The 27,275-nt window shown below is 39.8% G+C and overlaps 1 protein-coding gene across 1 annotated transcript in view; it reads left to right on the top strand.

The window, feature by feature from the left end:
• CUX1 (cut like homeobox 1) overlaps window positions 1–27,275 on the top strand; it is a 3,879,009-nt gene that overhangs the window by 3,682,794 nt on the left and 168,940 nt on the right. The window contains exon 20 of the mRNA XM_044054027.1: window positions 14,669–14,725. Within this exon, the coding sequence (XP_043909962.1) occupies window positions 14,669–14,725 (57 nt within the window). The remainder of the gene's footprint in view (window positions 1–14,668; window positions 14,726–27,275) is intronic.

Below are 27,275 nucleotides of genomic sequence, written 5' to 3'. Positions count from 1 at the left end.
TCTCCTGCACAGACTGGGATTCCAAGACAACATTCAGAAGTCTTTTATAGCTCCTTTTCACAGGATTGCTTTTCTCTTGTGTCTGCTGGACACCTCAGTTCAAAGAACTTTCTTCCACAGGAAGAAATAGATCTGCATTAAGATCAGTTCCTGACACTTTCCACTCTGACTTCCATCTTAGCAAGGGAATTCCTCCAGATTCTGGGTCTGATGATATCTCTTGCAAGACCCCATGTGAGAAAGATATAGTAGTAACTGAAATCTCTATGGTCCCAGCATCTAAATCCCTTGACTTTTCAAACTCCAGTTCTAGGATTTGTGAAAAGGGAGATTATGTGGTGAAGACACCTAATCTCTCAGAATCCAGGTCTGTTATTCTCCCTGCTTGCTTCAACACAGTCAGTCTCAACAGACGTCCGAGATGACTAATGGTTTGGGCACATGGAAGGTGTCCTGAAACTTTGTAAGTTGGTCGGCCATTATGTCGTTGGCAAGACAGAACCCATATAGCTTAGCTACTGCAGCAGTGATCAGTCAAACACCTACTCTTATGGTAAGCTTATTTAAACAACTGTACTTATGGAACAAGAAGGCTCTCCTTGCACATCAAGCAGTATGACATACTTTTGTCCTTCATGTTTTGCCTTGATGATTTGGACGGTTAACTATAAATTTACTCCTGGGATAAGCAGTATGGATGTCATTGAGATGGGTAGCAAATCTACTCACTAAACTAAACTGGTTGCATTGCTAGGCTCTATAGAGTCCCCTAGGCTGCCTGCCTAGAAAGAACTTATGAACCTATAAGGAACAACTTGCTTGAACAGGTAGACCGTACTCCCTCACCCCCTGTGCTTTGTTGTTTATTTATTTGCTGCGGTGGTACAGCGGTAGCATTGTTGTCTCACAGCAAGAGGTTCTCCTGTTCGATTCTCGGCTGGAGTGCATTCTGTGTGTAATCTGCATGTCCTCCCTGTGGTCGAGTGGCCTCCAAAAGACATGCGTGAATGGGCATGCCTTCGCTGAAGGTTGGGCGTCAGGCTGGCAACTTGGCACCATAAAAAAAAATCTACTGCCAATCATTAGTGGACCGGAGTTCCACTGTGGTGACCCCTAACCGGGAAAAGCCGAAAAGACAAACAGCAGCTAAACACAGAGAAACTTGATTTTGCAGTTAGTCAAGAAGACTCCTGTGCCATCAACCTTCTGACAAATAAATGCTACCTTGTCTGTGCATATTCTGTATTTTTTTGTATAGTGTATGGTTACTTCAACTTTTCTTGATTAAAGGAAAATGCAGGTGTGCTTAAATTACTTTTGGAGCTGTCACTTCATACTGTGTATTTATGTGTGTGTGTGTGTGTGTGTGTGGGGGGGGGGTTTGCAAACTTCCTACTCAGTACATTTGTATGATAAAAATTATTTCTCTGTATAGTATGTAATGACACAGTTCTCTCCATGTTTGAAGTTGTATGCAGTTATGTAAGTAATCTGAATATTTTTTATGTCCATTATAAATGTTTCACTGTGAAAAGCTTACTTAATTGATCACTAAGGGGCTGTTAAAAGCCACAACTTACTTGTCTTTAACAAATCAGTTTCATAAAGCATGCTGCCTTCAGAACACTTTCATCTTTTATTACACAGTGTCCTCAAAAGGCAGGAAATGTATTTTATATATATCTTGCTGCTTATAGTCAATTTGACTCAGAAACTAGGAAAGACAAAAGAGGGCTGTACAACACACTTCTGAATGCAAAGAGCAGAGATACTGTAATGAAGATGTTCTTCGTGTTTCACTGTTGCAGTCATTACATTTGGGTAATCTGCTGGCAGGTTGCCCTCAGTTGGCCTGAATATCAAAGTCTTGGGTCCTGCATCGGTTGCTGTCTCCTCTTCCATGACATCAGGGGTATAAAACAGGCAGCCAACGCCATTTTCTTTAGTCTTTCTTGCCGCACGGTGCCCGAAGCAGTTCGCAAGTGTTGGTCGGCCGACTCCTGAAATTTTCTAATTCGAGTTTCAGAACCGAAGTCTTCAATTAAAGCTAAGTACCCCATTGGGGAAACTTTTTCTTGCTCCATACCAATGTCAGTAAAAGTTAATAATTGCATTACTTGTGGAAAGCAAATACCTCATAAGGATTTTCATTTGTACTGCATTCCTTGCCTAGGCCCAGATCATATTGTGCCTTGCTGTCGGTTTTGTGCTAGATTTAATCAATGCACTATTAAGCGTTGGTATATCTTTGCTTCAAAATATTTTGGAAACAGATTTAACTACCCTGAAATGTCGTCGGATAGCAATCCGACTACCGGAGTTCACAAAAAATGCAAAGAAAAGGACAGAGACAGACCATCGAGGTCCAACACCGATGACAAAGCTTCTCCTAAGTCAGTCGCCGGTTCGCCGTTACTCAGTGAGGTGCTTTTGCAGCCCCTGATACCCACTACTTTCGAGTCACAGGCCTCTACCAAGACCCATGTGGAGTCCGGCACGCCGCGAGATTCTCAAAGTATTGTACCCATGGATGTCTCTCCCTTGGATGGGTCCGGAGCCGCTGAGCAGGCACCGGCATCTGAGGGTGTCTTCAGGCCTCAGCATTTCTATATAAAACCAACACCAGCTTCAAAAACAAAGACAAAAGCAACCTCTAAGGCTAAAAAACCAACGCATGAGCCATGTGCTCAGGCCTCTATGCCAAAAAAGCAGATGATCAAAATGGCTGAAGACTTAATTACCTTGATCAGGGGTTCCCAACCCCCCCCCCCCCCGATAAGAGATCTAGGCAAGACAATGATTATGAATCTTCAGATCAAGTTTCTATTTCTTCTGATTCCTCTTCTGACCAGGAATTTTCTATACCACCCTATGGGGATTCAGATGCAGAGGAATCCATCCCATCTCCTCCTGAAGATTATTCCTTTGGAGAAACCTTGCATACTTTGAGGGAACATTTTCATTGGGAGAGTCAAGATTTCTCAGAATCAAAAAAGATGCTTAGGAATTTCCTTCTTCTCCCTCAGCATAAGCCTTTGGCCATACCTCCTGTATTAGACATTGTTGATGATGTGTTTTCGGAATCAAGCATGATGACTTTTTACAAGTGCAGCCACCAAGATTCAGTAGACACTGACCTACAAAAAATTGGTCCTTTCCTGTGTCTGACAGAGCTTCACTGGCCAAATCCAGGCAGTCAAAGGGCTCTAGATACCAATCACAGGATTCTTACAGGTCAAAGCAATGGGGTGCCTCTACCTCCAAATCTGGAAGAAGTAAAGCACAACCCTACAGTAAACAGTCTCAATGACTTCACTCTGCCATCACCAAGCCCTTATCTTTTGGCAGCCCCCTTAGGAGGAAAACGAGCACTTCATGCTCAAAATTGGCAGTTAATAACTTAGGACAAGTGGGTATTAAACATAGTATCCCAGGGATACAGATTTCATTTCCATACCTTGCCAATTCCAAACGGTTGGCCAGATCTGCCACAAAATCAATGGGCAGAGGCACAGAAACAAGTTACATCCCTCATGGATATGGGGGCTATTCAGCCAGTACCAGAACAGGAAAAAGGACAAGTGTTTTACTCAAGACTGTTCTTGGTACCCAGAAAAGACAATGCCTGGCGCCCAATACTGGATTTATCAATTTTGAACACATTCTTAGACATACCAAAATTCAAAATGCTAACTTTGCAGCAGCTTCTGCCCATGCTGGGCAAGAATGCTTGGCTAGTGACTCTAGACTTAAAAGAGGCATACCTGCATATCCCAGTAAGGGAATCGTACAGAAGATACCTCCGCTTCAAGGCTGGTTTTATGCATTACCAATTCTCTGCACTGCCCTCTCGCTTATCTACTGCGCTCAGGGTCTTTACAAAGTGCCTGGCACCAGTAATTGCATTTTGCAGACAAAGAAGTATACGAATCTATCCTTGCTTGGACGACTGTCTCATTCAAGCAGAAAACAAGGACATTCTTCTTCAACATCTGGCATTTGTGAAAAGACTTCTAACATGCCTAGGGTACACAATAAACAAAAAGAAATCAGAACTGGTACCCTCTCAAAAGATTACATTCCTGGGTGGAAGCTTGAATACAACTGCCCAGATGGCTTACCTTACGCCAGACAAACAAAGGCAACGACTATTTACTTCAAACAGATGACAACAAAAACCCAGTTATCTGCAAGACAAATTCTTCAGGCTTTGGGGTTCATAGTATCCTGCATTCTACTGATTCCATATGCAAGACTGCATATAAGGAAACTACAGTGGTACCTAAAAAGTTTATGGAGTCAACATTGTCACAGTCTGGAAACAATGATTCCTCTCATTCCCTGCCTACAACAGGAGTTTCTTTGGTGGGCAGAGACATGTCACCAGAACATGGGACAGTCTTTCACTCTACCCCCTGCCAACCAAACCCTAACTACAGATGCATCAGACTATTCTTGGGGGGCCCACCTGGTGGGGAGATGCATTCAGGGCATATAGAGCCCAAAAAAAAAGCATCTGCATATCAACCAGAAAGAGATGTTAGCTGTTCAGAATGCCCTGACAGCCTTCAAGGACTTACTTCATCCAGGACAACTACTGATAAAGATGGACAACACCACGGTTATGTGGTACATAAACAAGCAGGGGGGCACACATTCATACCCCCTTTGCAGACCAGCCATGGCATTGTGGGACACAGCCTTGACTTACCAAGTACATCTTCAAGCTCAATTTCTGCCAGGAAAACAAAATACTCTGGAGACGACCTAAGCAGAAACCTTATGGACCCTCACGAGTGGAAACTGGATCCATAAGTCTTCAGCATGATAAAGAAATGGGGGAGCCCGGACATAGATCTATTTGCCTCTCCCCAGAATTATCAACTAGACCAATTCTGTACAAGGACTTATCACAGACAAGCATGGAAAGTGGATGCCCTATCATTCAGTTGGAAAAAAACATCAGTCTATGCCTTTCCTCCTTTGCCTCTTCTTCCCAAGGTCCTACTAAAGGTCAGACAGGAAAAACCAAAAATGATTCTAATTGCCCTGGACTGGCCTCGCCAGCACTGGTACCCAATCCTAAGTAATATGTCTCATCTCCCTCCTTGGTACTTGCCTCAAATACCTCATCTACTGTCTCAGCAGAACAATCAGATCCTCCACAATCAGCTCCAAACTCTGAACCTGGCAGCATGGCTCTCAGTAAATCTGTGATGGATATCATTTTGGAAGCCAGAAGGCCTAGTACTAGAAAATCTTATGCTGATAAATGGAAGAGATTCTGTGCTTGGAACCAAGCAAAAGAAACTGACACAGCAAAGCCAAATATTCCTCAGATTTTACAATACTTGACTGAGATGCTTGACAAGGGCCTATCTTTTTCATCAATAAAAATCCATGCCTCTGCCATCTCGGCTCATTACAACACAGAGGAACCAATCTTTTCTCATCCTTTCCTAAAAAAATATCTTTGAGGAGCCAAAAATTTAAGGCCTCCCAGAAGATCACCAATTCCTGCATGGGACCTCAATTTTGTGTTGGAAAAGCTCACCCTGCCTCCATTTGAACCAGCTGCTACTGCAGATATAAAGTTTTTATCATGGAAAACAGCTTTACTTCTGGCAATCACTTCAGCAAGAAGGGTTTCAGAACTACAGGCCCTCATGGCTGTGGAGCCTTTTATTATATTTTACCCAGACAGGGTGTCCCTCAGGACCAATCCTTCCTTTATGCCTAAGGTGGTATCCAGTGTGGCTCTTAACCAGACTATTCACCTGTCAACTTTTTACCCAAATCCGCAGAACAAGGGGGAGTGGATTCTGTATTCCTTGGACGTACACAGACAACTAAGATTCTACTTAAACAGGACCAAATCTCTAAGAAAGTCTGAGCAGCTATTGGTGGCATTTGCTGCAGGATCAGAGGGAAAGGCTATTTCAAAGCAGAGTATTTCAAAGTGGATAAGCCACTGCATTTGTTTCTGCTATTTGCATCATGGTAAACCAGTGCCCAAGGGCATTAGGTCACATTCCACCAGGGCTGCATCTACATCAGCAGCTTTTCTCAGAGGGGTGCCAACCAAAGACATTCTAGAAGCTGCTACTTGGAGTTCTATTCATACTTTTACAAAGCATTATCATTTGCCTCTCTTCCCTAAGTCCAGGGCAGGCTTTGCCACTGCAGTTCTGCAGGGCCTTATAGCCGCTCCTAATGCTGTTTAGTTCCAGCCTCCCATCCATAGCTTTGGGATTCTACCCAAATGTAATGACTGCAACAGTGAAACACGAGGAACATAGTACAGTTGTATACACTTACTATAAATGTAGATGTTCGAGTGTATTTACTGTTGCAGTCCCGGTTACCCACCCGCCATCCCCCTTAATTCTACCACTTTTCTTTCCTTCACTATATTCTACAGCCTTTGTGGTGTATTTGCTTTTAGATGAAGGTAAAGTTTATGTTGTGAAGTGCATGTATTTATAGTTTATATATATATATATATATATATATATATTTTTTTTTTTTTGCTCCCAGTTTGGGGGGGCACCTGACATCTGGGGCAAGAAAAACTAAAGAAAATGGTGTTGGCTGCCTGTTTTATACCCCTGACGACCTGACGTCATGGAAGAGAAGACAGCAACTGATGCAGGACCCAAGACTTTGATATTCAGGCCGACTGAGGGCAACCTGCCAGCAGATTACCCAAATGTAATGACTGCAACAGTGATTACACTCAAACATCTACATTTATGGTAAGTGTACACAACTGTACTTTCTTCTCATACCTTAATGAGATATACCCACCTTTAGGTGGCATTATTAGTATGTCCTTGGTGTTTTAATCCATTGAGCAACCTTGTGCAGGGATGGGGCTAAATAACCAGTTAACAGAAATAAAAGTAGAGGATAGACAGGAGAATATGGATAGGTCGCTACTGGAAAATTGACTGTTATAAATTCCCTGCAAGTGCAGATGGAGTATGAATGCAGGTATCACATGAACTGAATTGTGCAATAGAAAAAAACAGGCAGTAATCAAATACATGATAATGCAGCATGTAGCAGAAATCTGATTTCATATTTCCTTACTGCTAAAAATAATATCCTAGTAACACTATGTGTGCTGTCCACCAGATTACCCTCAAAACATAATACAGTAAAAATTTTTAATAAGTATATCCTTGCACATGAACATATACATCCTTTGGATGAGGCTTTAAGCTGAGGTTCCATCTGCTTGAGTTGGTAGAAGCTCAGGGGTATGTAAAAGATCCCATGGCATCTATCAAAAGGGTAGGGAAAGATCTCTGATACCCTAGCCAAAGTTCCCCTAGTAATATAAATACCACTGGTATCCCCAGAAGAGGGCCAGTAGCTTAGTGGGATTAATTCCTTCAACAAAGGTTAGATAGATAGATAGATAGATAGATAGATAGATAGATAGATAGATAGATAAATAGGCAGGTTGATAGATAAATAGATGAATTATCAGTGTTGTCTGGCTGTTTGCTGATGTTTTCCATGTCCTACTGGGCAGTATGTTGTCCTGGTTGCCATGGCAACATCGTCCTGCAATACTATTATTTTTTTATTTGTCTGTATCCTGGAAACCTACTTTAGTGAGCAATGTGTGGAACATGTTACCATGTTTCCATTCAGTTTTTTGTCTCACTTGCCCAAAATTCAAGCCATTATCACTTTTGCACTGCAAGCGATAATTATGCTGACACCAAACATGATGTAAGATGTCTTCAAATTCTGAAGAGTAGTTTGAGTAAAATCCAAGCCAAACTAGTGTGCAGGAGGATTTATAAAAATGGTAGTCTTCCAGGACAAACCATTGTGAATAAAAGTTTCCTTATAAGCACCAAACATTTGTGCCCACCACCAGCAAATTTAAGACTGCAAATGTATTCATGTGAGTAAATCCATGGACTGCAAATCTAACAGTTCAAAATACACGGACTGCTAGAACATAATTTGTATCATATGAGTCACCAATAAGTCAATTATTTGTTTATTTGTATATTTTATTGATTGATTTGCTTCATTTTGGTGACGGAGTAATCCCACTAGAACGGTTACATTCTTGTTACGGAGCAGACAGGGGAAAACAAAAAAATAAATGATTTTCTAAGGATCACAAAGTATGCAATTAGGAGCTGGAAATTTAAAATTCTTGTAACTTTGGTGAAAATAACAACTCACTGTTGAGGTTTTGAATGTTTTATAGGTGTTAGTAACAAATTAGTCAATATTGTGTATGTTACTGTTTACTGTGTAATTTGCATTAAATAGGCTAAATGCTGCAGTATGAATTATCAACTACAGACTGGTAAAACTGCAATACTATAGGGTTGAAGAATCATTCTCCCAGAGACCAAATATATTCAGGCTTGACAATATTATTTTATGCAGTGGAAAGGTCAGATACAACCACCAACTTTCAAAACCCTCAGAGGCAATAGAAATTACAAACCTGATCTCCTACAAGAAGGCAACACAAAACAAAAAAATAAAATATAAAATGCAGTGTGTAAATTAACACAAAAAGTTACTCCAAGTGTAACATGAAGTATGTTCAAGTAGTGCACTGCATCACAGTACAAATGTATCCATATTTACTTTGCAAGAAAACTAGTAAGCTGTCAATGTAAGTAGTTCATTTTATACAATGGGGTTATTTTAAAAAAGAAAAATGGAATTATTTAAAAGAGAAGTATGTTTTTAAAATATCCCATTGTGTAGCTGTATCAGCTGAGCTTTAGCATTTTAGTTTTGTCTACTGACAGTGTGTTTTGCTTACTTGTTTTTTTTTTTCACCCTCATGGGTAAATTGCCTATCCATAGGTAAACCTAAGAATATCTTCTTGGAAACATTGCTTCTTACATAAGTAATCTATATATTTCCTCTTTAGAATATAGCATTATCTGTAGGCACCAATGAACCTGTGTATTTTCTTATCATTGCTCTCATTGTGTCTGTGTGTATTAATATAAATGTCATTGTCTATCACTGTTGCAGTATTTTACATAGAAGGGATTTCCTGCCCAGGGCAACCTAATGCTTGGCCAGTATGCAAAAGCCTAAAAGATCTGTATGTGCCGTATGTCACATGTATGCTCCCAGTAGAGAATGTAGGGCATAAAAAGGATATATGGACCCAACTAGCCAGAACTTCTTTGCAGCCAATTAAAATGCCATTTTTGCCATTTGGTCTAAATGCCCTTGTTGCTGTAATGAATATTTAGCAACACCAGATAAGTGCCTCATTGGGATTGTTTTTTTTTTTTTTTTTTTTTAACTTTCCTTGTTTTTGTATTTTATTTTACTACCTAGAGTTCATGTCATCCAAGAAGGGAAAATGTCAGTGTGGGAGGCAGATTCCCCATAATGATCGGTATGAACAGTGTCTTTTTTGTTTTGGTACTTCCCACGACCATACCTCTTGCAGTACCTGTAAGGCATTTGTGCCTAAGACACTCAGAAGCCATTTGTCTTCCCTGGCCATTTATCTGGAAAACCAACAGCTTAAACAGTTAGCCCAGGGTACCATGGCAGAATCCTTTAATCCTGAGATACTCCTCCTAGGTAAAAAAGAAGGCCAAGAAATCTTGGCCAGATTCTTTAGCTGTCCAGCCTCCACTGAACATTCCTCTAGAAGCAGATAATAGCTCTGTAGGTCATTTGGTGTCTACATTGCATTCCTGTGCCGCAACCCTGTCAAAGGCTGGCATGTATCCATCTTTTCACATGTCCTCTGAGGCTTTGCAGGTATCCGCTCTGGACATCAGGGGGGGGGAAACCATGGTTGATTATCTCGGATGCCCAAGAGGGATTCCACAGATATTGGTCAGGGAAGAAGTTCTGAGTTCTCTTAACAAATCGCACCAATGGTCGGAACCTCTGGTATTTGTTAGGGCTGATGAAAAGACATAAAATGAAGCATGTTTTGGTCTGTCCTAAGGATCCTCAAAGGGAATGGCAAGAGTTTACTCAGGGCTTGTTTTCTGCTTTAATGGCCCTAAAGCCTCCTGAAGGGGTTTCAGTACCTGCTCCTCCTTGGACCTCTACCTCATCTAAACAGCTTAAGGAACCAGATTCCTTGGATGAGGATTCAGTGTCTGATGAAGGGTCTTTGCCCTGTTCTTCAGAGATGCTTTCACCTTTGGCTTATGGTTCTGATGAAGAGGAGTCTGTTAGCCCTGAGTTTCCTTTCAAGGAATTGTCCTTTGGGGGTGCATTTGCTAGGATGATAGAATTCTTTAAATGGGATTTTTCTCAATGTCTGATATTCAGAGAGGAAATTATGAGTTGCTTCAGGTGGATACTCCTAAACCATAGGCACTTCCTCCTTTGTTGGCTACCTTGTTAGATACTTTTATTGCTGCTTCTAAATCTCCTGATTCTCAGCCTCCTGCTCCTAAGAAACCTGATTGGTTCTATAAGGTTCCAGAAGATTTGTCAATTTTTATTTGAATGTCATTTTGCTGATCATGCTGTGGTGTAAATTTTTTCTGACAAACCTTCTAAACGTTTGCCTTGTGATAAAGACAGTAGGGCAATTGAGAGGATTGGTAAGAAGGTTTACACTGCTTCTGCTTTGGCCTTTGAGGCTATTATTTACCAGACCCACATGACCAGGTATGCTGTGGCCTTGATTGCTCAGGCTTGTCAGGTTATTTTTGGCCTCTCTGATTCTGAAGGCAAATCCTCTGCCTTAGATTTTTTAGGTTCTGCTTATCAAATGGCTTGCCACTGTATTATGTGTAGCTATGATACTGCTGATACCGCTTTTAGGGCTGCAGCTTTTGGGACCATTATGAGGCATTATTCTTAGCTTCATCTCCAGTCTCTACCTGAGGACATTAAGGCCAAGTTGTTGGGTGCTCCTTTGGATAATAAATATCTTTTTGGGACTGCTGGTGCTGACATGTTTAAGTCTGTTCAAGAGATGGGCAAAGCCTTGCAGGATCTTAAACATCTCTCTTATTCTAAGTTCCAGAGGAATTATTCTTCTAGGTCTGCTTTTGTTTGCAGGCAACCCCACCAGGCCATTATGGGCAGGGCCCACCCTGCTAAGGCTTCTTCATTTCTGTGGCCCTGAAGCCTCCTTTATCTGATAACCCTGCTTCTCTTTTACAATTTGCCCCCCCCTTCTTTTAGTCCAGATTCATTTGTCCCTTCTGTTCTCCAGTTGTCTTCCAAATTGGCATATCTTCATTTCAGACTCTAGGGTTTTTTCTATCGTTCATCAGGGTTACTTCATGGTATGGAAATCTCTCCCCCCTTTTTCAGGGAATCCTCAACCTCCTCTAGAACAACTTCCTCATTTCCCAGAGGTTCTAGGGTCCCTGGTAAACCAAGGAATCATCCAGCCTGTCTCCCTTTCCCAAGTGGGAAGGGGTTTTTATTCCATGATGTTCCTGGTTCCTCAAAAGGAGGGCACTTCGAGACTTACATTGGATCTCTCCCAGCTCAACACCTTTCGCAACGTCCCTTCTTTTTGGATACTTACTCTTCAAGCTCTGTTTCCTGTTTTATTACCCCAGGCTTTTCTGGTGTCCTTGGATCTGAAAGATGCTTACCTTCATATCCCTATTCACCCTCTTTTAAGGAAGTTTTTATGTTTCTCTGTGTATTCCTCTCTTTTTCAGTTGTCTACTGCCCCTGGCCTATTCACAAAATGCCTAGCTCCTGTGATTGCCTTCTGCAGTCTCCAAGGCATTCAGATTTTTCCTTATCAAGGCAACCATTTGCTTCAGGTGCCTTCACCCAGTCGATTGTTACAGGATCTGCAGTTCACCATCTCTCTTCTTCAATGTCTGAGGTTTACTGTTAACTTCCAAAAGTTTGTCCTGATTCCCTCTCAGGATCATGTGTATTTGGGATGCAAGATTCAGACAGTGCCAATGTTGTCTTCTCTTCCGCCTCCAAAGGTATTATCATTGACAGCCTTCTTTCAGTCTCTTCTTCCTCTGACTGCAAACCCAGCCAGGCAGTTTCTTTGGACCCTGGGATTCATGACCTCATCTATTCCAGTACTTCCTCTTGCCAGACTGCATATGTAGAAGCTTCAGTGGTACCTCAGGTCAGTTTGGCTGCAGCACTGACACCCTCTAGATTTAATTGTACCGCTCCTTCCCTGTCTAAAGAATTAATTCAAGTGGCGGATTCAACAGTTTGCTCTCAACCCAGGCTGGCTCTTTCAGCCTCCAGTCCCTTCTCAAGAGCTGTCACCAATGCCTCAGACATGGGGTGGGGGGCTTCTCTTGGTCACCTTAAAGTTCAGAGTCTTTGGCCTCCCCATCAGTAGTCAGACCATATCAATATCAAAGAGATGAGTGCTCTGCATCTGGCCCTTTAGGATTTTCACCCCATGTTCTCTCCAGGCCCATTGAAGGTGTACACAGACAACACTACGGTGATGTGGTATGTCAACAAGCAGGGGGCACGAAATCTTACCTACTTTGCAAGATGGCTCTTCAGGCTTGGGAAGTGGCTCTCAGTTGTCAGTTAACTCTTCAGGCAGCTGCCTGCTCTTGGTTATAAGTTAACTCTTCAGCCGGTATACATTCCTTCAGAGCACAGTCTAGTGGCAAACTCTCTGAGCAGGTTCAAAACACAGGCTCATAAATGGATGTTTCACAGGGATGTATTTCTGGACACTCTCCATTGGTGGGGTACTCCTCAGGTGGATCGTTTTGCCTCCTCTCTGAATAGGCAGCTTCCGCTGTTCTATTCCAGTGTGTCATGCTGTCTGGAGTGGAAGATGGACACCCTTTCCTTTACTTGGAAGGGGATGTTTGTTTATGCTTTCCCTCCTCTTCCTTTCTGTCCAAGAGTCCTGCAGAAGGTTCTGCTGGACTCCCTAAAAATCTTGCTAGTGACTCCCTTTTAAGACAGCACTGGTTTCCCCTCTTGATGCATCTGGTGGTTTCCCCTCTTGATGCATCTGGCCAGGATCTTTTTACATAGGACAAGGGGTCTCTCATCCATCCGCACTTGTCCAATCTGCAACTGACACTGTGGGAGATAGGGTTTTGATCCCTTCCAGACACCTCTTTTCTGAGGGTGTTTTACAGGAGTCAAGGAAACCCTCAACCAGAAAATCTTCAGTGTCTAAATGGGAAAGATTTTTGGTCTGGTACCATGCTCATAACCAGGCCCCTTTATCAGTGGGTGTTCCTCTCATCCTCTGTTATTTGTGTGAGTTGCTCCAGTCTGGCATGGCCTATTCTTCTGCGAAGGCCCGTTTGTTAGCCATTTCTGCTTGTCTGCTCTTGAATCCTCCTTTGACTTCTTGTTTTGAGGTTAAACAATTTCTTAAAGGTGTCCTGCATATTAGGCATCCAAGAAAAACCTTTCCTCTGCCTTGGGACATTCATTTTTTTTTTGGAAAATGTGACTCAGGTTCCCTTTGATCCTCCAGGTTCTGCCTCTTTGTGTTGTCCTTGAATCAGTTGGTACAGCTCCCTTCCTTTTTCCCTTATTCTCAGTCTGCTAGTCAGAGAGTCCTACACACCCTGTATTTGCACAAACAGTTCAGGTACTATTTGGATAAAACTAGGACTATTTGTAGGTCTGATGAGGTTTTTGTTCGTTCTTTTCATCCCAAGTCTTTGGGTGTGGCTGTTTCTCAGCAAACCATCTCCTCCTGGATATCTAATGCCTTTTCCTTTTCTTATTCTTTTCATGGCAAATCTCTGTCTACATCTGTTAGTGCTTATTCCACTAGGGCTGTTGACTCTTCTGGTGCCTTCTTCAAGGGGTTGTACACCAATTTCATCCTTGAAGCTGCTATTTGGTCTTCAGTCCATACCTCTACTAAGCATTATAAGTTAGACAGGGTTTCTAGGGCCAGAGCAGCTTTTGCTGAAACAATTTTATGTTGTTTGTTGAGGGCTCTTCTCAACCTTCCACCTCCCAGTCTGTTTTGAGCTTTTTTACTCTCCCTTCTATGTGGAATACTGCAACAGTGATAGAGAAGGACATAGTACAATTGTGTAAAATCTTACGTTAACAATAGATGTCCTCTTCATTGTTGCAGTATTCGCTACCTCCTTCAAATCCTCTTGTTTGTTTTGCATTTTTTCCTTCTGGATATGCATGGACTCCTTTGTCCTATGGAGACTGTTCTCATCTAGGGCAATTCAGTTCTGGGTAGTTGCGTCTGTACATCCCTTTTGTGCCCTACGTTCTGTGCAGGGAGTATAAATGTGATGTACGGTGCATACAAGATCTTTTAGGCTTTTGCATACTGGGTGAGCGTCAGGCTGCCCTGAGCGGGAAATCTCTTCTATGTAGAATACTGCAACAGTGAAGAGGACATCTACTGTTATGGTAAGATTATACACAACTGCACTTTCTCTGTAGTTGGAAGAGTTGTACCATGGTTTTTACTTTTACGTTCTCATTTTAGTATATAAAGCACAACACAGAAGGTAGCAAATACTATGGTCAGTGAAAGAAAAGGAGACGATCTTGTATAAGTTGGTTCTTGATTACTGTAATGTTTTGGAGAAATCTTGTCTTCAATCGAGGTTGCTGTGGTGTGGAACTTGTGGATGTGGTTGTTAAATCTATAACAGAAATCACATTTTCTAGGAATATACGAAAGATTTTAGACAAGTGACAATCTGGATTTTTTTTTTGTTTGTTTAGGAACGACAGAGAAAGTACTTGAGTCTTAGCCCATGGGACAAAGCCACCCTTAGCTTGGTGAGTTTAATAAAGCTGTAACTTATTCAAATGATCTGTATCACTTTGAGGTATCTGATCTACATAATTGTGAAGTACTCTACCAATTTTCTTCATTTTCTTATGCAGAGCATCTTACACTTGATTTGGTCCACAGCTTCTCTAGGAATATGCAGGAAATTGTGATTATTTCTAGATGTGTACATATCTTTGTATTTAGATTACATGTACTGAGCCGAAGCTTATGACATCAACAGTGCAGGGTATCTGGATAAGTAAATGCCACTATCAAAAATAACAGTACTTTTAATAATCCATGGAAACCAGATACACATTTATTGAGGCACAGCCCTGGCACTTCAGTAAACACTGCCTTCAAAAGATTACAGAAGCACCGCTGGGTACCAGTTTATAAAATATTCTGTTTACATGTACCAATAAGCCTTTGTGCTGTTAGAGACAAGTGCCACTTCCTGACCCCTCTTCAGGTATATTTCTTGTATTTTTATGTACTTAGTAATTTGTTAACTGGGTAGGTGGGCTGGTCACATGACCCTCTTTAGCCATAGCTCGGGTTCGTTGAGAGCATAAGAGAAGGACAATATATTTGGAGTTTATTACAATTGTTAGAAAGTGTAATAACAGAAGAAATTCAAAAGTTCTATACATAATGGAATGGAATGCATAATTGCAAGCATTTGAATTATTTTGTTTGCAGTTATTTACACTAGTAGCAACTTTATAATAGGTATAACAGAAACTACATTATATGCAGTACTTAAGTTTTCATTAAGTTCATAATGTGCAGTTTACAATATATGCAGTTATAGAAATTTCATAAGGATTGCTTTATTAATGTAGAGTTTACACTGTCTTTAACTGATGTGCTTTATTAACTGTTGTGTACTGTGTCACTTTAACCCTTTTGAAGGGAGTGTTTGAAAATGTAGTACAGTTTTGCTTCACTGAAGGTGTATCTAGATTCCATGTTTTACTCTCTTTGCCAGTTTTTCAGGGAACCAAGATACTTTTTCAAATTTAAGTGTTTCAATCTTAACTGGCTAGGTACTTCTCGTCAAGAGTTTTGTTTGCCAAATATGGAGAAATGTAGAAGGGAAAGTGTGTTGCCAGTTTCTGAATGAGGTATTTATCTTTCACCATGATATGTTTACCTCAAAGTTGGGAATATACAACAATGGTGGCAGGGCAATCCTCCATTTGTGTGATTCAGTGCCCCCCCAATAAAAATAAAATCCTGGGTTTGCACTTTTGGGTACTTACATATTATTGCAACCAGATTTTTGCGGTTGCGAAAATCACATGCTGGACTGAAAATGAGTGCTGAAAATGCCATGAGGTGTTATTTTACATTCTTAGTAAGTAAGAATAACTTTGCATTGCATTCAGGAAGACAAGCAGTTGAAGAAATGTTCTTCCTGTTTGGTGCATACACGCATGCTTCAGTTCTCACATACTGTTAAAAGTTATTCTGCAGCTTTTCTTTTATGAAACAAAAATGAAAGTAAAACATTGGGCGGCGCAGTGGTGCAGCGGTTAATGCTGTCACCTCACAGCAAGAGGTTCTCTGGTTCGATTCTCGGCTGGGGTGCCTTCTGTGTGGAGTTTGCATGTTCTCCCTGCGTTCGCGTGGGTTTCCTCCGGGTACTCCGGTTTCCTCCCACATTCTAAAGACATGCTTCTGGAGCATTTCTCCCCGGGCCTCCGCTGAAAACAGGATCTGTGGAACCTAGTCGGACTTTCCCGGTCAACAAATGATAAATAAAAAAATAAATGAAGTACTGGTTTAACTGCATGCATTTTATTTCTATGCAGTGAAATACATTTACTGAAGCTTCTTGTCATATTTCCAAACATACATAATTTCAAGACAAGTAGCAAAACCTTTAAGAAACCGTTATTGCTGATAACTACATAATTCTTTACATCCCGCTGTTCTTGCCTGTTGAGCATTACATAGCTTTGCAGAATGGTGAGTTTTTTGTACTAACCTGATTTTACATTTGAAGAGTAAATAAGGGAAAATTTCAGTAGATCCACCCAATACACACACACACACACACGAACTATAACTGATTGACCAAACGACTAGAAAAGACGACCCATAAATTATTTGCTACTTTTTCTTGTGAAAATGCAGAAACTCGAAAGACTGTTTCAGAAAAGTAAAACTTTACAACCTGCACGTTTACTATGGGGACAAAAACACTGAGATAGCCAGTCAAAATCTTTCAGATGACTAAAATTAAATTTGAGTACTGGCCATGAACATAAGGATGGTATATTCCTGATTAACTTGGCCTATGTTGCGCTTGTAATCAGGAAGGCAGGATCTGCCATGCGCTGCTTGCAGCAGTATGTAGTTCACTGGCAAAGTGAGACATGCCAGTCAGGACTCCAAAATCTGGCAGTTAGTCCTCTCCCTGCCTCGCACCATGTGTGCCACAATTTTGCTTACTTACTTACACTCCCTGTTCCAGCTTAATAGACCTGTTGTCTCAGACATGGGACTAAATTCGCAACCGCGAAAATCTGGTTGCGATATTACGTAAGAACCCACTTTTGTATTAGAAAATGCTACTCTACTCACATTAGTTGCTATCTACAAGTATGGTGTTTATAACTTTATTCACAGAAATGTTTGTTTGTTTGTTTGTGTCTTTCGGCTTTTCCCGGTTAGGGGTCGCCACAGCGGAACTCCGGTCCGCTAAAGATTGGTAGTTGATTTTTACGTGCCAAGTTACCAGCCCTGACACACAACCTTCAACAAAGGTACACCCATTCAAGCATGTCTCCACGCAGAAGACGCTCTAGCTAAGAATCGAACCGGACAGCGTCTTGCTGTGAGGCAACAACGCTACCGCAGCACCACCATGTTTGTACTTTTGTTATTTTTGAGCTAACCTGTTGTGCATGAATATTACACTTAATTTTATAAGGAAAAAAAAAACAAAATTCAGCCTTATTTAGTTGTTTTTGATAGTGTTTATCCTGTTTGCAGTTTTATAGAGCTGCAGTTGATTTTCATAAATGCAAAATAGCATTTTACAGTGACCAACATGCAGTATGCATGTATTTGTTAGATAGTAGATGTTAACTTAGAACATATTAATATAAATGTCTAGTACAATATTCTTATACATGTTATTAGTGCCTGTAATTACGAGACATTATGGAAGCAAAATGACTAATGTGAAAATATGTATTATTACTGCTGTTGTGCTTTTACTTCCGTACAATGGGCATTTTAGCATTGTATGCAGTACAGTTGAAAGTACACTGACTAGGCAGAAGTTGGTACAGCTGCTAATTTAAGTTGGTCTTGCAATACTTAATAAAAGTATTTTAAAAGTCCCAGAGAATACAACCTCCAAATGTAGCATCCTGGCTTTCAGAATTGTTATGGAAATCTTTGTTGCAGTGAAACACATATAGCTATCCTTGCATTACTGTAAATATGTGAACCTGGATGTTGAAAATATGTAGTACAGGTATGCAGAAATTATGAAATAGTCTGAAGAATAGCTGGATAGATTAAATATAGTAGTACTTGTAAAAGTCTAAAATGATATATACCTTTGAGATAATCAAAGTTACTGACTATTTATTTTCACTTTAATGACCAGGCAGCATACTTCTCAACATGTCAGCTTTAAAAATGATATCAGAGGGTCCAAAATCATAGCACCCAGAATTTGTATATGTGGAAATTTGTACCTTTGGAGGGTGTAATGTGTACATGTGCCCTCTTAGGTAGCATGACCTGTAAAATTTGGACCTTAGTGGTGTAACAGACCTACACCTATATCTATATATATATGTACACACACACACACACACACACATCTATCTATATATATATATATATATATATATATATATATATATATATATATATATATATATATATACACACACACACATCTATATTTATCTATATATGTATATATCAGAAAAGTATATCCTTCCTGCACTGTGATAGTTTACACACATCTTGTTATGCTTCCATACAGTACAAACCAAGTGACCACCACCATCAGTACAAATCTGATGTTCTTCATGTTTCACTGTTGCAGTCATTACATTTGGGTAATCTGCTGGCAGGTTGCCCTCAGTCAGCCTGATTAATAAAGTCTTGGGTCTTTTGTCGGTTGCTGTCCCTTCTTCCATGACGTCAGGTCATCAGGGGTATAAAACATGCAGCCGACGCCATTACATAAGTCTTTCTTGCCATGCGGTGCCCGAAGCAGAAGCAGTTCGCAAGTGCAGTTCGGCCGACTCCTGAAATTTTCATTTTCGAGTTTCAGAACCGAAATCTTTAATTTAAAGCTAAGTACCTCGTTGGGGAAACTTTTTCTTGCTCCTTACCGATGTCAGTAAAAGTTAATAATTGCATTACTTGTGGAAAGCAAATACCTCATAAAGATTTTCATTCGTACAATATTCCTTGCCTAGGCCCTGACCACGACGTATCTTGCTGTTGGTTTTGTGCTTTATTTAATCAGTGCACTATCTGTCGTCGGTATATTTTTGCCTCTAAATATTTCAGTTCTCGGTTTAATTATCCAGAAATGTCATCGGTTAGCCATCCGACTACCGGGATTCCGAAAAAAAGCAAAGATAAAGACAGAGACAGGCCATCGAGGTCCAAAACTGCTGACAACACTTCTCCTAAGCCAGTCGCCAGTTCGCCGGTACTCAGTGAGGCGCTTTCGCAGCCTCTGATACCTGCTACTTCTGATTTGCAGGCCTCTACTGAGACCCATTCGGAGTCCGGTATGCCACGAGATACTTCAACTATGGAACCCACGGATGTCTCTACCTTGGATGGGTCCAGAGCCGCTGTGCAGGCGCCGGCTTCTGAGGGTGTATTCAGGCCTAAAGACTTGCATATTAAAACGACACCTCCTTCATTACCAAGGCCTAAATCTCGATCCATGTCTAAAAAACCGACGCTCAGGCCCCTATGCCTAAAAAACTAATTATAAAAATGGCTGAAGATCTAATAACTCTAATCAGGGGTAATCAACCCCCCCCCCCCAAGAGGCCTAGAGCTGAGCTTGATTATGTATCTTCTGATCAGGATTCTGTTTCTTCTGACTCTTCTGATGACCTGGATTTGTCCATACCTACTTATGAGGATTCTGATGCAGAGGATCCTATTCCCTCTGCTTCCTCTCCTGAGGATTTTTCTTTTGGGGAAACTTTACATACTTTAAGGAAGCATTTTCACTGGGAAAACCAGGAATTTTCTGATTCAAAAAAGAGGCTTAGGGATTTCCTTCTTCTACCTCAGCATTGGCCTTTGGCTGTACCTCCTGTACTAGACATTGTTGATGACGTTTTCTCGGTATCCAGTTTGGCCCCTGATTCCCTGCCTCCTGCTCCTAGTAAACCTGACAGAAACTACAGGGTTCCTGAGTCCCACAAGTTCCTTTTCAAAAATCCTGTTGCAGATCCAGAGACTATTTCTCAGGGGCAATAGAAAACACCAATAGCCAGCATATAGAGTACATCAAGCACTTGTAAAATAAAAATCAAGTATTATTTACATGAAATACTTTATTCAGACTGGTTTCGGCTAACCAGCCTTCTTCAGTGAAAAAGCATTACATAATAGATGCATGATGTAACTATATATACACACCCCCAACCAATAACAAACATGGTCCAACCCAAAAATTGCAAGTACATTGAATATGTATATAAAACAATCGATGTAGGTTAGAAATATATATCAGTAATACATATACATATATAAATAACAAAATATATGAAAAAGTTATTTTACTCGTATATAATCATACAAACTGCATATATATATATATATATATATATATATATATACACACACACACACACAAAAAATGTAATGTATATAAATATATACAAAAATATAGAACAAAATAGAAAACCATACAGTGGTCTGTGGTATCCTTTATAAGTGGTCATTGAGTCCTGGGGAAAATAGCGCTCCTAAATTAATGATCCAATATTTTTCTTTATGATTAAGAATCGTGTGCCAGCCTTGTTGGTTACTCCTATCACCAATAATTCTATCTATAACCATAAATCTGAATTCAGCATTGGCATGTTTGATAGTGTGTCTATATAGGGCATTCGTCTCCCTTTTATTTCGGGTATCACTTCTTTGCTCAGACATCCTAATTCTCAATGAGCAAGAAGTTTGGCCCACATAAAAAGCGGAACATTTACATGTGGCCAAATGTACTATCCAGTTGCTGGCACAATTGCCAAAGACCCTGAGATCATACACCCTGCTGGTGTTTGCACTAGTGAATTGTTTTAATTTACTCACAAATTGGCATGATCCACAATGTCCACAAGGGAACATTCCCTATAATTGATCCCCTGACATGGTCAATTGTTTATATACTGCTCCACCACTCTCCTTATGTTTAACGTGCGAAACGTGAGCACCTAAAGTTCTCCCACGTCTGTAGGAGAATTGGCATCTTGGGCCCAAACATTCCCTAAGTTGGTCATTGGCCATAAGTATATTCCAATGGGTATCAAGCACATTTCTAATGACGTTATTATTACGTCTATAAGTTGTCACAAACCTGAGGTTTTGACCCGCTTGTGTTGGCCTCCGCTGTTTGTACTCCAACAGTGTGTCCCTATCCTGAGCAGAACTCCAATCACTGGCAAGTGCAATATCGGACTCCCTGTATCCTCTATCCAGAAACCTGTTACACAAATCCTGTCTGGCATGTTCAAACTCCCGTGTAGATGAGCTGATTCTTTAATGCGCATAAATTGTGACTTTGGAATATTGCGGATGGTGTGGTGGGGATGCATACTAGATGCATGAAGCAGGCCGTTGTATTGTGGATATTTATGAAGCGCCTTGGTACTAGGAGTGTGATCCTCGTTCCTATACACAGTTACATATAAAAAGTTAATACTGTCATGATGTGATGTGAGAGTAAATTCAATACCCCACAAATTGTCGTTAAGATACTCCAAAAATTCCTGAAAATATGTTACATCTGCACACCACACTATCAAGCAGTCATCCAAATATCTGCGCCAGATATCTGTTTCCACTTGGTAGATGTTATGAAGGGGATCATAAATCATACATTCCTCAAAGAAAGCCATAAACAGATCCGCATATATGGGGGCAAAAGAAGCCCCCATAGCAGTGCCCTGTAACTGCCAATAACATTCACAATGGAAATAAAAGACATTTTTGTTCAAGACATGTTCCGCCATACATACCAATAGAGTATTGAAGCCAGAGGGATACAAGGCAGCATGCTCTAACCAAAAATGCAATGCTTGTATACCAGCCCAGTGGGGGATACTAGTATATAATGCCTTTACATCCAGGGTGCACATCATCCATCCAGGCTCTAATTGTGTGTCTGATATGATTTTAAGAAATTTTGTAGTATCCTGAATCCTAACTTTGACTGAAGTCAGTAATGGTTTTAAATACTTAGTCAGGAATATCGATAGGGGTTCAGTCAGAGAACCAATACCCAACACAGTAGATCTGCCTGGAGGCTGGGTGAGTGATTTATGAATTTTAGGTAGTAGATATAATATTTGTTTTTGCGGATCAGCTACGGTGAAATGGTTTTGAGTGGAGCTATTGATTAATACCTTCCTCCACTGCCTGATTAAGGAATGTATCGATCCTTGAATACGGAGGTTGGGTCTATAGACATTAGCATATAGCATCTTGAATTGGATAGTTGTCCTCTACCCTCATTTAGGTAGTATCCCATATTCATGACAACCACAGCCCCTCCTTTGTCAGCAGGTAAATTAACTATGGTGTGGTTGTTTCTGAGTTGTTCCAAGGCAGCTGCTTCCTTTGAGGAAAGGTTATGACTCAAAATGCATGATTCTCTATGTGGAAAATGAAGATCCCTCAATACCGCTTGTAGGAAGATTGAAACATGTTTATTCATTGGTGGTTGAAAGTCAGATTTGTGAAACCTGAATTCATCAGATCTTTGAGAGTTATTATCTGTAAAGAATAATCTAAGGTTAAGTCTACGACAAAACTGATAAACATCAGTAACTGTACTGTATTCCTCAACAAAGAATCCAGGTACAAAGCCAAGATCTTTATTCAATAATCAAGTTTGCTCATCATTTAGTATTACATCAGATAGGTTTAACACATTCTGGCCAGCACTCCTAGTTATTTCAAAATGGTCTGTAACAGGCCCTCCACTGAGCTGATTTCTGCCCCCATGTTTATGTTTGCGGCCCCCACGCCGCTTCCTTCCACATCTAAAGGGTGTGGTACATTAGATTTTTTACGAATGGGTGATTCCCCAGTACTGACACTGTCATTGTCCTTGAAGGAAGATTCCTCCCCTGACGTACTGATGTATAAATTGTCTGTTCTCTTTAAAATAGATCTAGGTCTTTTCTTAGATGTGTTGGTACTGGCAGCTCTATTGGTATCAGAAAATCTTACTGTTCTTGAAAATTCAAAAGGACGACCCCTTTGGTAGTCGGTTACGTCTCTGTTAAATTTTTTAATCTTTCTATCTCAAGTGTGTTTTTCATAGATGGCCAGCTCCTTAGAAAGCTTATTCAGAGAAATGCCATACAGTGGTATAGCCTCATATTTTTTGCAATCTTCATGTAAGGTTTTCACCTCCAATAAATTAATGTCCACCATCCTTTCATAGTATGATGTTAGAATGTTAACAAACATCATTGAGGCCTGTTGTAAAGCTAAATTCCATTCCCTAGTCAGTGTATCCTCCGATCTGCCAACTAAGGGTTGAAGGCAAATTCTGAGACCTCTAGGTGCTATTTCTCTGTTCATATATGCTCTAAATAGTCTAAAGTGTCAAATGTTGACACGTAAATTTTTTAAGCCCTTGGCCTAATTTATTAAAAGCAATATTACATCCATCTGTGGGATCAATTTTGGAGCCATTCTGGTTACTGCCTGGTCTGATATCAATGCCAAATACTCCAATATCACCCCTATCGGCACATAATCCACTAAGAATGCTCTCCAGATCCATATTTCTGTAAGTTATTATAGTACTAGTCCTCTTTATTTAAGGATAAATAAGGCTTTTCCAATTATAGGTAGCTGTGGAAGGGGCTGAATATCAAAGAAAAATCCAAAAATGTTGGAAACAAAATAATAATACTAATAAATATTAGCAGAGACAAAACCGAATCACCAAGGGGTGTCTAGGGGAATTCCTATGAATTATATCATATAGATATTGATACCAATAGAGCAGTCGCAAGAACCCCACTATTCAGAAATGGCCATGAATAGAAAATAGGCCCAAACAAAACTTCCAACAGACATTACACATAAGTAGATACCTAAATGAAACATTTGGACAAACCATAAAAATGTATGTTATCACTCCAGGTGTTTAGCCCTAATACAGAAGTACTAAATTATAAATGTGGATGAAGAACGTCCACTGCCTACTGTTATTATTTCTTTTCACAATAATAGATATGATAGTAAGCAATTGTTATTAGTTTTCACAATAGTTAACATATGCACATAGCTTTGACCGTAAAGCATAAAATGCCAAGTCATTTATAGAATTAGAATACGTTCAATGTACTGTTAATATTTCTGTGCACAGTATTAGGTAGACCCATCAATTGTTATTATTTTTGTTTTCAATGATTGCTATATTCACTTGGTTTTTTGGCTCAAAAATAGAAAGGTTGAATGATTAATATAAATTCAAAACATTCCATCTGCTGATGTTATTCATTTAAATATAGGGTATATCCTTTTCTATTATTACTGTTTCTTTTCACAATAATTAACATAACTACTACCTGATATATGCTTTACAGTGCATAGATTAAAATTTAACAAGCAAAAAGAGATTCCAGTATACTATGATACAGCCAAGTTTCATAAATAACACCAAGTGCCTTAAAAAGGGTACATATATTTATCTAAACCACTTTCAGACCATTGATAATTGTTAATAGTAACAGCTAAGTGTTGCTATATGCATGTACAACATTATTATGCGATGTTATTGCACTATAGTCATCACAGAAATCAAAAACCCTAGCAAAATTGCCAAAATATCACCAATATCACCCTGATGTTAATCAGAACCGTATTCTAACTCTTTAGTATCAGGATACCATATGGTTGCCACAATGCAAGGCGCTATATGAATTAGTGTATGCCCACTATAGTTATAAAATCAATAGCATAAAGGCTCCAATTGCCAATAGTTGTGTGTTGTTTCTATAGTTAGTCCCAGTCCGATGTTAGACCTATAATAAACGCTGTCCCTTCCTACCTAATGTTCAGTATTATACATTTGAATTACATACACATGTCACATCCTTTTAAAAATCTGTTATACTGCTAGTATTCCTGCTAGACTGTGATTAAACATATGTATACTGATATGCCCAGCAATCTTATCACCCAATAAAAGTAATAAATGCATATATTAACATAGTTGAAATGTTCACAATGTCCCAAAGCAGCTTACTTGTCTTTTGATACGCCAAGTATCCATTCACCCAAGGAAAATAATAAATACATACATCAACATGGTTGAAATGTTCACAATGTCCCAAATACCTTACTTGCCCTTCAATACGACAATGGGAAAAAATGTCGATATGTATTAAGGTCCATCCAAACCAAAACCAACATAAAATGGGTCAAAGTTCTTTTAAATTTGTTAGTTGTAGTTCACGAAGCACAGTAGGCCTTTCCACATCTGATTTGGCATTCCTCAAGTTCGGACCATTATCCGAATAACTGCCACGCTATATTTTGTATAACACAATCCATATATGCGATCAAATGGCAAAATATTGCACTACACAAAATATATTAGTCCCTTTTTTCTTTTTTGTTTATGATGAGACTAAAAAAATACACAGTACCTTGAGACCAACAGGCAAAACATCCGATCCTCCCAGAAAAAGAAGTGAAAAGATGTACATTCAATAAAACGAAAGGCAACACATCAGGCCTCCCCAAGACTTGACCATAGGCAAACGGCAATTTCCCATTCCACTACCGAAAAAATGGCCACTCAGCATCCAAATACGATTAAAGGAGAACCACAGACCCAAGAAGTAATAATCCAAACAATGTTCCAGGTTGATCCACCGAAGAGGGAAAGAAATCTTCCAAACGGACTGACAGTGCCAGTACTCAGTGCCAACAACAGAGCAAACACCAAACTGAAGCAACCCAACGATCTGCACGTACGGAAATGCACGGCCAAACCATTGACAATAGAAAACACCAATAGCCAGCATATAGAGTAAATCAAGCACTTGTAAAATAAAAATCAAGTATTATTTACATTAAATACTTTATTCAGACCAGTTTCTGCTAACCAGCCTTCTTCAGTGAAAAAGCATTACATAATAGATGCATGATGTAACTATATATACACAAAACCCCCAGCCAATAACAAACATGGTCCAACCCAAAAATTGCAAGTACATTGAATATGTATATAAAACAATCAATGTAGGTTAGAAATATATATCAATAATACATATACATATATAAATAAAATATATGAAAAAGTTATTTTACACATATATAATCATACAAACAAACTGCATATACATATATATATATATATATATATATATATATATATATATATATATATATATATATATATATACACACACACACAAAATGTAATTATATAAATATATACAAAAATATAGAACAAAATAGAAAGCCATACAGTGGTCTGTGGTATCCTTTATAAGTGGTCATTGAGTCCTGGGGAAAATAGCGCTCCTAAATTAATGATCCAATATTTTTCTTTATGATTAAGAATCGTGTGCCAGCCTTGTTGGTTACTCCTATCACCAATAATTCTATCTATAACCATAAATCTGAAATCAGCATTGGCATGTTTGATAGTGTGTCTATATAGGGCATTCGTCTCACTTTTATTTCGGATATCACTTCTGTGCTCAGACATCCTAATTCTCAATGAGCGAGAAGTTTGGCCTACATAAAAAGCGGAACATTTACATGTGGCCAAATATACTATCCAGCTGCTGGCACAATTGCCAAAGACCCTGAGATCATACACCCTGCTGGTGTTTGCACAAGTGAATTGTTTTAATTTACTCACAAATTGGCATGACCCACAATGTCCACAAGGGAACATTCCCAATAATTGATCCCCTGACATGGTCAATTGTTTATATATTGCTCCACCACTCTCCTTATGTTTAAAGTGCGAAAAGTGAGTACCTAAAGTTCTCCCATGTCTATAGGAGAATTGGCATCTTGGGCCCAAACATTCCCTAAGTTGGTCATTGGCCATAAGTATATTCCAATGGGTATCAAGCACATTTCTAATGACGTTATTTTTACGTCCATAAGTTGTCACAAACCTGAGGTTTTGACCCGCTTGTGTTGGCCTCCGCTGTTTGTGCTCCAACAGTGTGTCCCTTTCCTGAGCAGAACTCCAATCACTGGCAAGTGCAATATCAGACTCCCTGTATCCTCTATCCAGAAACCTGTTACACAAATCCTGTCTGGCATGTTCAAACTCCC

This window comes from Protopterus annectens, chromosome 13.part0 (assembly GCF_019279795.1).
Source record: "Protopterus annectens isolate FY-2018-M chromosome 13.part0, PAN1.0, whole genome shotgun sequence".
NCBI lineage: Eukaryota > Metazoa > Chordata > Ceratodontiformes > Protopteridae > Protopterus > Protopterus annectens.
This window is presented reverse-complemented; position numbering and strand designations above follow the sequence as displayed.